Source organism: Pelecanus crispus, chromosome 12 (genome assembly GCF_030463565.1).
Source record: "Pelecanus crispus isolate bPelCri1 chromosome 12, bPelCri1.pri, whole genome shotgun sequence".
Taxonomy (NCBI): Eukaryota; Metazoa; Chordata; class Aves; order Pelecaniformes; family Pelecanidae; genus Pelecanus; species Pelecanus crispus.
Window position 1 is genome coordinate 4,750,355 of NC_134654.1, and position 12,892 is coordinate 4,763,246.

The 12,892-nt window shown below is 52.3% G+C and overlaps 1 protein-coding gene across 1 annotated transcript in view; it reads left to right on the top strand.

Annotated features, from left to right (window-relative positions):
- ASPA (aspartoacylase) overlaps window positions 1-12,892 on the top strand; it is an 85,012-nt gene that overhangs the window by 3,304 nt on the left and 68,816 nt on the right. Inside the window, exon 2 of the mRNA XM_075719872.1 lies at window positions 8,683-8,821. Coding sequence (XP_075575987.1) covers window positions 8,683-8,821 — 139 coding nt within the window. The remainder of the gene's footprint in view (window positions 1-8,682; window positions 8,822-12,892) is intronic.

Genomic DNA, 12,892 nt, shown 5'->3' on the forward strand with positions numbered 1-12,892 from the left:
TGCACTTGGGGGATTATGTTAATCATGCTACAAATGATGCTTTGAATCATGTCTAGAGGTTAATTAACACGCCTTTCTTCTCTTAAGAGGGCCTTCATGTCTGCTTAGAGTTGCTGGCTTTTTTCTGCTTCCTTTCATAATTACTTTGCAGCTCTCTATCATCATGGGTACCTTTAATTTAACCCTGTCAGTGCTCAGGCTGCTGGGGCTTTGCACTGTGCTCAGCATCACGATGGTGATTTGATGGGGTGGAATATCATAAAATCTCCCTGACACCCGGAGATGTTGTGGCCAGGCTGTCTCGTGCAGGCTGAGACCTCGCAGGAGCTGACGGAAACTGGAGAGGGTCTGGCTGGAGCCAGGTGAGGAGAGAGGATGGCGATGGGGATATTGCCCAGGGGCCATAGCCGATTTATGAACGGGGCCTTTACACGGACAATTAATGGAAAGGAGAATCCGTTGTGGGAGGACTTGGAGCTGTGAGGGCTAGAGAGGGGCATCGCGAGGAGTGCAGGCGCTGTGGGGAGAGGGGATTGCTCTTGGGAGGCCAACTGGTAGAGCTGGGAAAAACAGGTGAGCTTTTGAGCTCCGAGCTGCTTCATCGCATCTCACTGCTTTTCTTTTTTTGGTGCCAGATCCCTGTGTGCATATGTGTGCATGCAAAATAGTGCTTTCTCCTGAGCTAATTTATTTTCTCTTTCAGTGGGAGCATTTGGCTCATGGGTTCTGTTCTCAATGCTGCACTTCGGAAGCTAGTGCTGCTTCATTTCAAATTTCTATTTTTATTTTTCCAGATAGTCTCCAATTATTTTCAGGCTTTGCCAAGCATGTAATCTAAAATAACAAAGAAGCTGATCAGCCCATGGTATTCAGGTTAAAACCACATGCACCATTTGCCTATGAAGCCAGTGATGCCCCGCTGGAGCAGAGCACAAAATAACCCACTCAGGACAGGGTGGGAAGGCTTTACATGGCCCCAGAAGTTCCCTGTGTGGGTCTTTCCTGGGTTTTTGCCCATAACAGGACTTGAAAAGATTCAGCTTAGTGAAAATGCACAGTAAACCTGCTTACCCTTTTATTAGAAAATGCTGAAAGGTTTCATAAACCTTCATTGCCGGTTTCTCACCGTGTCAGTTCAGCACTGGGTTCCCGATTTACTCTGAGGTTTGCCCGTTGGGTCAGATTTGCGGAGCTACACAGCCCTGTTCTCAGTGAAAGAGTACGTAGGGTGCTAGTGGAGATGGGAAGATGCTTGGAAAATCCGTTGCTCCTCTTCTAGCACAGGCACTGGCACAAGGGAGAGCTCAGCGTTTTGGGAGCTCCCAGCTTGTGACGTGACCCAAGCAGGGAGCCACATGGGAGACTGGCTCTTGGGCAGAGTCTGCTGTACCTCCGGGGGCTGTGTATCAGGCAGCGTTAATTTGGGAATATCAGCAAATCAACTTTTCGCTCCTCATCCTAAGAACTTCCCAAGAGAGCAGATCCTTCCCTGCTTACTCTGTCTACCAGTTAGTTTGATTTTTTAATTGCACTTACATAGCCTTGGCAAGAAGCGTAAGTGCTCAGCAATTCTTGAAATCACCATCTTCCTCTTTATGCATATGACTTTGCAGTAGACTTTATCTCCTTTCATTAGCCACCCAGAGTTTTTTGACCTACATTAATAGAACAGAAAATACCCAGTGTTGAGGAAACCTGTAATTCCTGGGCTCTGGCCCCATGCTTCAGTGCCCAAGGAGCAAAGCATAAGCAGGACTCAGTGACCAGTGGACCGCTCACCACTAAGCTGGGCTGAAATGGGTGCTGAGACAGGACCAGCTTATGGGCGGGCTGTGGAAGGTCAAGTTGATTGAAAATACAGACAGGCTGCTCTGGGGATTAATTCTCTCAACTCTGCTCTCAACGGGAGACGGAAGCTGCTTTGCTTAAACAAAGGCGTGGGGAGGTGGGTGTTAGCCACAGCATCGCTGCTTGGGCCGCGGGGCCAGGGGCTGGGCAGCAGCTGGGGCTTAGCTGAGATGTGGCCGCTCGTGACAGTGATGACTGGTTCACCCTGGGTCGCCTGCCCACAAACCTGCCGGAAAAACAGGGAGTCCTGAACCCCGTGCCTTGCGAAGGGCATCGCCTGGGCACATCAGAGACAATTTGAGCTGAACGTTGCATTTCCCCTGTGTAGGGCCCGGAGCAGAGCCTGGCTTAGGGTGGCGGGATATGGCAGGGACATTTTGATGGTGAGACATTCCCTCCATCCTCCTGAGGCTGCAAGTCCCACTCCCTTTGGGCTCCTCTCCACTGGCTTTGAAGGAAAAGCCAGATGGGAGAGCTCTGTGAGCTGCGGGGCGTTCCCCAGCCCAAGACGATGAGCCCAGCTTTGCCGCCAGTGCCGGGAAAGGGCTTATCCCAAGGAAGGATAATAACAGAGTGCCAGTAAGAAGGTCTGATCTGGTACCCAGTGACAGAGCACTGCTTGCTGCCTAATTAAAATTTCATTAAGTTGGTTCGCATCCCTTGATGGAGGTCACAGGCACACCATTGATGTGCTAATGTCTTACTTTTCCCCCTTTTTTTCCTCCTTCACCGCTATCCATCACCCTTTTAGATAAAGCAGTGCCATTAGGAACTGCTTTCCAGCGTCCCCAGATGCAATGGCACTGGCAGAAAGACAGGCATAATTCATCAGACATATTATCTGTCTCTTATTTTCTCCCTAATTAAAAAAAAAAAACAGGTTTTTTTTCTTGAATTGATTTGGGCATTAACCCCTCTGGTATTTGTATTGAATGCCCTGATTAGCTTGAAAGTGGAAAATTTACCTGGAAGGCCAGGACTGGCCAAGCTGTGTCTGGGGAAGGTTTGCTGAATTTTCTGGATGAGCAGCTAAATCTGGGCTGAGGAGAAGTACCCCCTGTGTGTGCTGTGGCATGGGCAGGTCCCCATCAACCAAATCCTTCATTTGAAGGAGAAGAAATGAGGACTGGAACCTCGTTGCCTCCTCTGCATCCCTGTGCCCCAGCTCAAACCACCCCTGCTCAGGGGACTCTTAGACATCAGCCACCTCCCTGGTAGCATCACGCCTGGGGCTCTGTGTTACTGCCGGGCTGGTTTGGAGAGGTTGGACCCGCTCCCGCCGTTCCCATCGGATGACACCAGGCACTTCCCAGCGCTGCTGGGCAGGGGACAGCATCTGCATGGGAGCAGGATAAAGAGGGAAGATCAAATAGGAAGGAGAAAGCTCTCAGATGGTGCCGAAAGGAAGGTAATTACCAGGGAGGAGAAGACGAGGACGTGTGGGATCCTCTTCCTGGCCGTCGCTTTAATGCCGACCAGATGGCGGATGTTTGTTTCTGTGACTTGTGTGGGGGAAATACGAACAAGCTGCGAGGCTCGATCCACCCACCCCTGCGCACGCAGCGTCTCCTGCAGAGGCAGGCGCCTCTCTGTTGCGCCCAGGTGGATATTCCTGGTTTTCACCAAGATCTCCTCTGTGCCAAGGAGAAGGCACTGCTCTTTTGGGTGCAGGGCAGTCTCGCCAGCGTGGTGTGGATGAAAGCAGAGGCTTTAGGGTCCAGTGCAAAACTCACAGGAAGGTTTGGGAGGAGCAAAGGACCTGGTGGCCACGTGGTGCCGGTGGCAGCAACTCGCGGGACGCAGGAGCACACAGAGACACCGTCGGGTGCTGGGGTGGAGAGGAGGCAGCTTTGCTGCTTCAGCGCCGCTGCTGCCCTGCGGATAGATACTAGCCTGAGTATTTGCACTGATCCTTTCCAGCCCTCTTTATTTGCCCTCCAACAGGCAGTGGCTCCTCTACCAGGAGCCCGGCCAGGGGCATCTCAAGCCACACAGCAGAGCCAGACCCAGCTGCCAACATCTGCATCTGCTTCCCGGCATCAGCCCCTGGTGTGGCCTCCCAGATGTTTGCCAGCACTGCTGCAAATCCCAAGCCCCATGTCCCCACTCAGCACCTCTGTCTAGTGCTGATTTATTTTTTTAACAAGGTTTAACAAAACCCTGTTGTCTGTTCGGTTTCTGCCTCTCCAGGTACAGCACTATCCAGTTTAACCCCAAAACATCTTCCCTGAATGAATATTTAATCACACAGAGCTCTGATGGCAAGGGACCGCATGTAAAAAAAGAAAATGGTTTGATGAATTTTGCCCCCTCTTCTCTTATAGTTGCTTTTATAGCCAGTTTTTCCCCAGCTCGTTTGAGGTTTCTGAGACCTTTTCTGCCTCAACAGACATCCCCAGAAAGCCAGGCACACTGTGACCTTCACTCTCTCTCAGCCCGTGGCTTTATTTCCTAATTGTTTAGGGTATTTATTTTCTGCTGCCATTTGCAAAGACGCTTAAGCATTTGAGCAGGGCTGAAATACCCACACAGTCTGTAACCTTGCCTTCAGCCTACTGCTCTGGGTACCATGGGGCCCATCCGGGATGGCAGCTCTCAGGGGGGTGGTCAAGTTCCAATTAATAAATTGAATTAATAAACTAATGTGCATTGTGGTGTGACCCAGTGCACAGGACATGATGGCTGGAGCTTTACCAGCTTGGCTTATCTCCACCAAGCCAAACACCGGGTACCATTTCTCAGCACTAACTCATTGGACCGGATAGTTTTTTCTCCCTTTGCCCTTTTCACTCCAAACTGTAAAGATCATGGATGCTGGCTTCAAAAGATGGGTTAACTTTTCTTAAATTTTCATTAGGGATATTAAGTGATTCTTTCCAGGATGGTCACTGTGTGACATTTTAATTTTGATTTTTTTGGTGAATGAAACAGCATCTTCAGCAGATTTATTGCTTAGTGAATGGCATAGCCATGGCGCGTGTCAGACCTGTAAAACATTAAAATAATAGGTAGGGGATTGTTGTTAATCGGAATTTATTACGCTACATAAAGGCATATTTACAGTCCCACCAGGGGACTATTAATTTGTTTGGGGATAAACAATTAATCTCCCTGGGAGTGGGAGCAGAAAATCTGACACGGTTTTATGTCTTTTCCCAGCGCAGCAGAGGCAGGATAGCTCACAGCCCGGAGCTGCCGGGCTCCCCAGTGGGGGTCCCCTGGGGTGGACGTGGGCCTGCGATGCCAGGGGAGAGGCAGCCCCCCGGGCAGTGAGGTCCCGCTTCTCCCTGGCCAGTTTTGCACTGGGAGCTGTGCTCTCTGCTGTGATGAATGGGCTTTTTCCTGCCCCTGCCTGAGCTGGGCTCTCACAAATGGCCTCGATGCATCCCGTTTGGTTTCCCTCCGTCTATTTTTGGGTTTCAGCCTTTGTATCCTGTTTCCTGCATCCTCTCCTTTCCGCTCAAGATGTAACAAGCACAAACAGGGAGGAGAGAGGGAGGTGCTGTGCAGTTGGAAGGAGAGGGGTTTTAGCTGCTACTGTTTGGTACCTTTGCTCTATGGACTTCTCTAAACTTAAGCCTTATTATTTTTCTTCGGAAGCGGCTGTTTGATCTGCAGGTGCAATTCCAGCACAGCGCAGGAGCACTTGGGATAATTCCCAGCCAAGGCCCTGGAAAGGTTATGACAAAAGCAAAATTTCTGTTTTACAAGAGCTTATCCAGTGTTTTGGGAGGTGATGCCAACACGTTAGGGAAAGAAGTTCGCATCTTTTGTTTAAGCAGCTCTGGCCATTGCATACCAGGGTAATGTAGGAGCCAGACTAAGACTGCTGGCTTGCAGCAGGGTCTATTGCAATATGCCCTGAAACACCCCATGCCATTCCCTGTTGCTGCCTATTTTGGGGCCGCTGCGCCACTGCCGTCCCTTGTGCCCCACAGCAAAACCACTCAGCTGCATTAGCCCTTCCGCCCCCAGCGCTGCCCAGCGGCCATTCGGTGGCTCAGCATCCCTGGCCCACGTGGCAGAAAACAAACCTCACCATTTACCTATGCCTCTTGCCCACATGAATTTAAACACAATTATTCAAAATGAGACCTTAGTTCCCTTTGCCGAGGCCTGGTTGGATTTGGTTGGTTTTTGGCCACCACGGTGCACATCAGCGTGCTCCTGGCCCCAGAACCCTGTGGTCTTGCTGCCACCTGAATGAACCCTGATGGCAGGACCCAAACCAGACCCAGCTCTTCTTTCAGCGCAACACTCACCTGCACCCATCCTGTTTGTGCCTTTTTTCTTGGCGCTATGTCCTGAAAACCATCTTTGCACCTTTTTGCAGGGATTGGCAGTCTGAGCGGCTCATAGGTTGTTTCCAGCAGGAGCTGTGAGTTTTTAGGGGATTTGCACTACCATAATTAAGAATAACCTAGATCATTAAAAATAATACACTTCACACAAGAGAGGAACAAGCCTGCTTCACAAGACCCCCTTCTGCTGAAAAATTCATCGCTCTAAATAATTAATGGTCCTCGCAAAGGAGGATGGTTTTGCATGTTGCTGGGTGGAAGGTGAAATTCAGACGCCACGCAGAATAATCCTTTTTTTTTTTTTTATAAGTCTGTATTTCCTTGCCGTGCTGCGGCCCTGGGAGCGGTGGGGAGCAAGTGCTGCGGCTGCTGGCCCCACGCCGGGAGGCTGTCTGTGCGATGGGGTCGCCCATCCCACCCCAAACCCCGTGGGTCCCTCCCAGGGTACGGACAGGGCAAGGGGCTGGTCCCCACCAGGGACTGTCCCAACCTCATCTCTTTTGCCCTCAAGCAGCACTTGTCTCTTTGGATGTTGGTGCTTGGAAGGCACCAGAGAGGAGCAGATACCCCTGCTGCCACAGTCCCTGCCGAAACAGCCTCTCCATTTCTCTTGGTAGCTGTTTGCACGGCCGTGCCTTTTACATTGCATGCCAGGAATTAATTTATTGCCAGGACAGTGTTTGCATTGCTTGTGTGGTGTATAAATAGGCTATAAATAAGATGCTGATTTCTAATCACTGCACAGTACCGGGGGAAGCGCTCATACCAGGGTGTTGGGGCAGCACCCGTGCTCCCCTGGGCCATCCCTCGCCAGCACCAGTGTGCCCCTTTTCGGAGTGGCGGCAGCTCCGCAGCAGGACCCTGCAGGCAGCGGCTCTGCCACCACAGCACCAGCCAGTCCAGCTGCTAAAAAACAGCTCAGCAGTAAATAACACAGGTAGATGTAGGGCAGTGCCAGACCCGTGGGGCAGCACCCGCTAGTGCTGGAGGGTCCGGAGGGTTTTTTTAGCTGCTTGGACCCCCTGTAGCCATCACAGGGTAAACCCAATTCCTCTTCCCCTACTCAGCCTGCCTGTGGTGCTAAACTTGCATTTAGCAGATTATTTACTCCTGATTTGTAACCTCTTTGGTGAGGGGGGAGCAAATGGAAACATGTATTGGGTTTGTTCCTATAGTAACCATGGTTGCCCAAAAGCTCAAATGTAGGGGGAAAAGTAAAAAAGGAAAATTGTGCATTTCTAACCAGAACATCTCAGCAGGGCGAGAGGGCTGGACAAGGGTGGGTGGAGGTGGGACCTGAGCTCCTTATGGCAGCTCCTGCACAGGTTATTAGGAAAGCGGGGCCGAGACCTGTCTTACAGCTGTACTGCTTTAGGGAGCCAAGATGCTGACGTTACTGCAGGGTGACTCACCAAAGCCAGGAGCGTCTTGCAGAATTTGCCGTGAAATGACAGGACTTGACGTGGCTGCTGCAATGCCGGGACTGAGGTGCCCTCGCACGGTTTGAAGGCTGCCATGAGCTGGGTGCTGGAGGAGGCGGCACCCATCATGGGTCCCCTCACTGCCCCCGGCCACACCGTGTCCCTGGCTGGGCTGGCACGTGTCCCCACCGGTACAGGGACCACCTCGCTGCCAGTGCCATCCCGTTGGCAGAGGTAGAAATGCCACCTGCAATGGGGACAGAAACAGCAACAGCACAGCAATCGAGTGCCCGTACCCAAGCTTTTGCCATAAATTAGCACTTTTCCCAGTTTTAGATGCTGATGCAGTTTGCATCTTGTGGCCAGAATATTAAATAGCAAAACTGCTTCCACACCGGCCAGGTGATGGCAGGGGAACAGGCTGCTGTGTTGGCCTCCCCTTTCACTGCCCCTCCATGCTGTGCCAGCCCCTGGGGGAAATGCTGCCCACCGGGCACTCCTAAAGCCTCTGACACCCCAAAGCATCACCCCACAGAGTGAGCTGGGTTTGAGTAACAGCCCCAAATGACCCAGTTTTGTTGCAAAAGAGGCTAAATCAAAGACATTGTCGCTGCAGGGAAAAGCTGGTGGGGCTGCTGGTGGTGAGCTGGGCTAGAGGGTAGGAGCAGCCTGCTGTGTCGCCAGAGGCTGGCTGCAACGCAGCCTTTGCGGCAGCAGGTTCCCCGCCGTGGGGCATCATTGGCAAAATACCTTCTAATTGCCAGGCTTGCAGGGGCGGGCGCCATCGCGAGATACGTTTCAGCTCTCAGCGGAGGCACTGACACGCGCCACAGGCATCTAATGGCGCTTGTATTAGTGATGTAGCCCTTCATGCATGTAATACATTTGCTATTATCACCATAGCCCGAATACTAATAACCCCTGGGACCAGACAACGGGTGAACCATGGGCTCAAGACTTAACAGTGAATTTAAGCAGCAGAAGGTAGAAGGGAAGGGGTGGGAGAAGCTGCCCATGACAGGGCCCCACTTCTCACTTCAAGATGGGGAGTTTGTGGGGAGGTATTGCGGTGGTGGGGACCACCTTGCTGACAGCCCTGTGTGTCTTTTCAGACGAGCGCTGTGCTGTGTGCGGGTGGCTGTGCCCTGCTGGCCCTCAGCTCGCTGCTGGCCATCGTCGCCGTCCTGCTGCCCGGCGGAGCCTGCGAGAGGCGAGTCTGCACCCTGGCTGGCTACATGCAGACAGCAGCAGGCAAGTGACAGTGACTTTGCTCTTTGGGGTGGAAAGGTGGGGTTTCCCTAGGGTGCTGCCTGGCCATTCACAGCATCCTGGATCTCAGCTACAAGAGGCACTTGCAAACCCTAACTAATGCTGGGAGAAAAGAGAGCAGCCCTTTGGTTTAGCAATTGCCTCCTGTATCCATGCTTATAAAATCTATTAAAAATGCCCTCTGCCCAAATATGCAGGTCTGTGGCAGGGAGCCTGGGCTGCAGGTCCCACTCACTGCCCTCTGCTCAGCCTCCTTTAGGGCAGGGGCCATGGCAAGAGGTGGAGACCAGGCTGCCTGCTGGCAAGCTGCTGCACCTCCTGGGGTCTAGCAGATGCCTCCTGTGAAGTTTGTAGTCCCATTTGGGCTGTCTTTGTGGTTAAGCCTCTGGAAGGATTTCCCTCGCCAAGCTTTACACCTGAGCTGCCCACCCTGTCCCGCATCTCCCCCTGGCCTCCCCAGGCACCCCTCTTGATGCTGCATTCGCTTCTACTTCCATTGCAATTGCTTATACTTCTGCCTTTGAGGAGTGCTAATGCAGAGGGGAGGACGTAGGCAGCTGTGGAAGGTCTGTCCCCATCTTGTGCTCCCTGTGCAGGGACAAACCCCACCTGAGACCAGTCTCCACTGTGGGGAGCCACATATCCAGGTGCTGAAGTGTTGGACTAAAGCACCCCAACCAGACACGAGATTAAACCACACATTCATGTCCATGCCCAAGAATAAACTCCTTTCCTTGGAGAAATCCTCAGGGCCAGCCAGGCTTCATTATCTGCCTGGCAGCACTCAAGCAGCTTTTGAGGGAAATCCTGTTACATGCTCTCCTCACCAGGGCTCATCCCACAGGAGCTGATTTGGGAACAGATGGAGGGGCCTGGCCCCTTAGCCACAGCTGCTCCAGCTCAGCTGGGCTGTGGGTGGGCACAGGCAGCTGCTTGCACCCCATCGCTAGTGACCGATGCATCCCTTGGAGGCCATGATTTGGGCATTCCCATCACCCCCCGTGCCAGATGGTGGCTGTGGCCAGCAGGTCTCCTGGGTGCAGGACAGAGGCTGGAATTGCTCCATGACAGCCTGGGGATGGCGTGGGTCACTAGGAGGTGGCTCAGGGTGGCCTTGAGGGTGGTATCCTGTGCAGGAGAGAAGTGGGATGGAAAGGGGCAACGCTGCGTTACCTTTGCTCAAGGGGGTGGCACATCCCCACCACGTCTGGCTCTGCAACAAGAGACAACCGGGTACGAAGCGAGGGATTAGGAAGAGTCCCTGGAAAGGAAATGGAATGTGGCAGATAAATACAAATGAGGTGCTCTGAGGGGTTTTGGTAATATTGAACAGGCTGTAAATAAACTGTAGGCTCTAAGCGTTATTGACAAATGAAAATTTACTGGGTACATTCAAGCAAGCTAATGGGTTGCTTTAAACCCTGGTGATGCCTTGCTAAGCATTTTGTATTATGCTTTTTAATTTTGGTTTGCTGTGGATTAATTCCCATTCAGAGCGAGGCAGCCCTGAGTCAACAGAATTAAGTGGTTTAATGTATTTGGATTCAGAAATGCTGCCCCCCACTAATTTTTCTCCCTGTTCCCCTCCCACCCCCAGGAGGAAGCTCTTCATTAGAAATCAGCTGCAGCCCAGCAAGCAGCTGGGTGACAGCAAAACTCCTCCCAGAAATCACATTATCTCAGAGAAAAGCAGGGTTTTTAGGGGAGATGAATTTAGATGGGAGAGAGGGAGAGCAAGCCCATGAGGTTTGGTAGAACAGCTTTTTGGGGGGGGGGGGAGGGCAGCTCTGTCCCTGCTGCAGGATCAGCTCTGCCAGGGGAACCCCTATAAAACCACCACAAGATGCTGGCAGAGCAGCAGGAAGGAGGAGGGAGCCACATTTCTCCCAAACCCCAGGTTTCCCTGAAGCACAGCAGGTCCCACAGGCACCTTCTCTCTGCCTGTGCTGACATTTTCCCCCTGAAATCAGAATTTTGCTCCCATTTTCCCATCCCACAAAAACAACTCAAAGTATTTTGCAGAGCACCGAAGGCACAAATAAATAAGCTTAACACTATAAAACATTGAACCAGGCAATCTAATTTCCCAATAAAGGGCCAGGTGCATGAAGCATGCCATAAAGTGCATAAGCAGAGGCACCGGCAGAGCCAGAATCAGTCCCCACAGGCTCTGCGCTGCATCAGACAGATGCCCCGAGCCACACTCACTTAAATCCAGGTGCAGAGGCCAAGCTGAACCAAACAAGACCCAACCCTGAGAGCAGCCCCACAGCAAGGGGCAGTCTGGCTCAAGCTGTGTCTTTAAAGCTTTCCTACTATTTTTTAGAGATCCAAGCTGTGTCTTTTCTAGCCCCAGAAGGAAGGAAGATAGAAACCTCATGCAGACAGAGCAGAGCATTAATTGCAGATGCAGACATGCCATCAGGGTTCAGAGCTGGGCTAATTGCCACCATACGTTGAACACACAATTCCTGATGCCTGGCATCCACCTCTTAGAGAAAAAAAAAAAAAAAGCCACAACCAAAAAACATATCCACACAAATGACAAGAGGATGATTCCTAATGAAAGAGTAAATGAGCAGCAAAGCAACAGGGAAAGGAGGAAGAAGACAGAACATTTGCTCAGCTCTCACACCCTACAAGCAAAGTGGAAGCTGCCCCAGAGAGATTAAAGATGAGGCTCACTCCCTAAGCATGGTGCCAGCTCACTAAAATTAAATTTCTGCTACAATACCTCCTCCCAAGCCTGCATAGAAGCACCACTAGAGAGGCTGGGGCAGCCAACCTGGCCCCATTTATGTGTGGGTCAGCAGGGTGGCCCCAACCCCCAGCTGCAGCCCATCGCTGCTGATGGAGAGGGGCCCTGGGGCTAAGCCCCCAGACAGGGAGTGCAGATGGGTGCACAGCTGAGACCCTGCCGCAGTCGTTTTTCAGCAAAAGCCTCTTTGTTGACATTTTAAAAATAAGAGTTAATTCCAGGGAGAAATGTCTCCTGCCGTACGGGGCTGTGAGGGAAGGGCAGGGGATGTTCTCCAGGGCTGGCTGTGCCTGTACAACCTTTCCGGTGGCTTCCAGGTGCTGTGCCAGGGGGCTGGGGTTCATAGCTGGACATTACAGTTTATCTCTGTAAAGCTCTCAGACCAGTTTTTGAGCAACTGCCAGTGGCGAAGCTGCTGGAAGGAGCACGGGGCCATCACAGTGTCTCAGGCACCAGCTTCACCCACAGGCACCCGTCAGTGATGCCCCGGGGAGCCCCGAGGCCCCACTCAGAGCTGTCGGAGCCCTCGCAGTCCCCAGCAATGCCACCACATTAGGCGAGTGTCCTGAAGGCTGGTGGTGCCGAGAACCAAAGCAGCCTTTGCTGGGTTTCCAGCCTGGACCGTATCAGCTCCCATGGGAGCACAGCTGCTCCCATGGGAATGGCCTTTCCAGGAGAGTGAGACTCCCTACCAGTGCAAACCGAGATTTGAGCTGAGGCTGAGTAAACCCCATCAAACAGCAAATCTGGGCAGCTTTCTGCTTCTGGGGCTTGCGGGCCTAAGGGAAGGATTATGGGTCTGCTGTTGGATTAAGCTGCTGGCGACCGTGCTCTGGCAACAAAGTAGATTGCATCTGCTGCTTAGGAAAAGCAACAAGTCTTCACAGGCAGGCAGCAGGGACCAGCAGCCTCCCTCCACAGCTCCTTTTGCTGCCCTAAAAGCCTCAGTAAAAACCAGGACTGTGTTGCTTTTTGGAAGCTTTTCACCATGCGCTTTTCAGGCAAAGGGCTCTTGCTTTGCAGGTGAGTGGGGGCCGATCCATCAGTGGTTAGTAACTGGATGCACCCCCAGCCACCCCACGGCTGCTGATCCTTTCCCTGGTCTCCAAAACGTGCCTGTGAAATGGCCTGACAGGAGGAGGCTGCAGAGCTTTGCACCTTGGCGAGGGCACAGGCACAGTCGAGCGTGAGGGAAGCCTCTGGGGAGAGGTTTGCTTTCACCCCACGCTGCTCTCTGTCTAATCCTACCACCATCAACTCACTGCTGAAGACAAACCCAGTGCTGAGGGCAAATG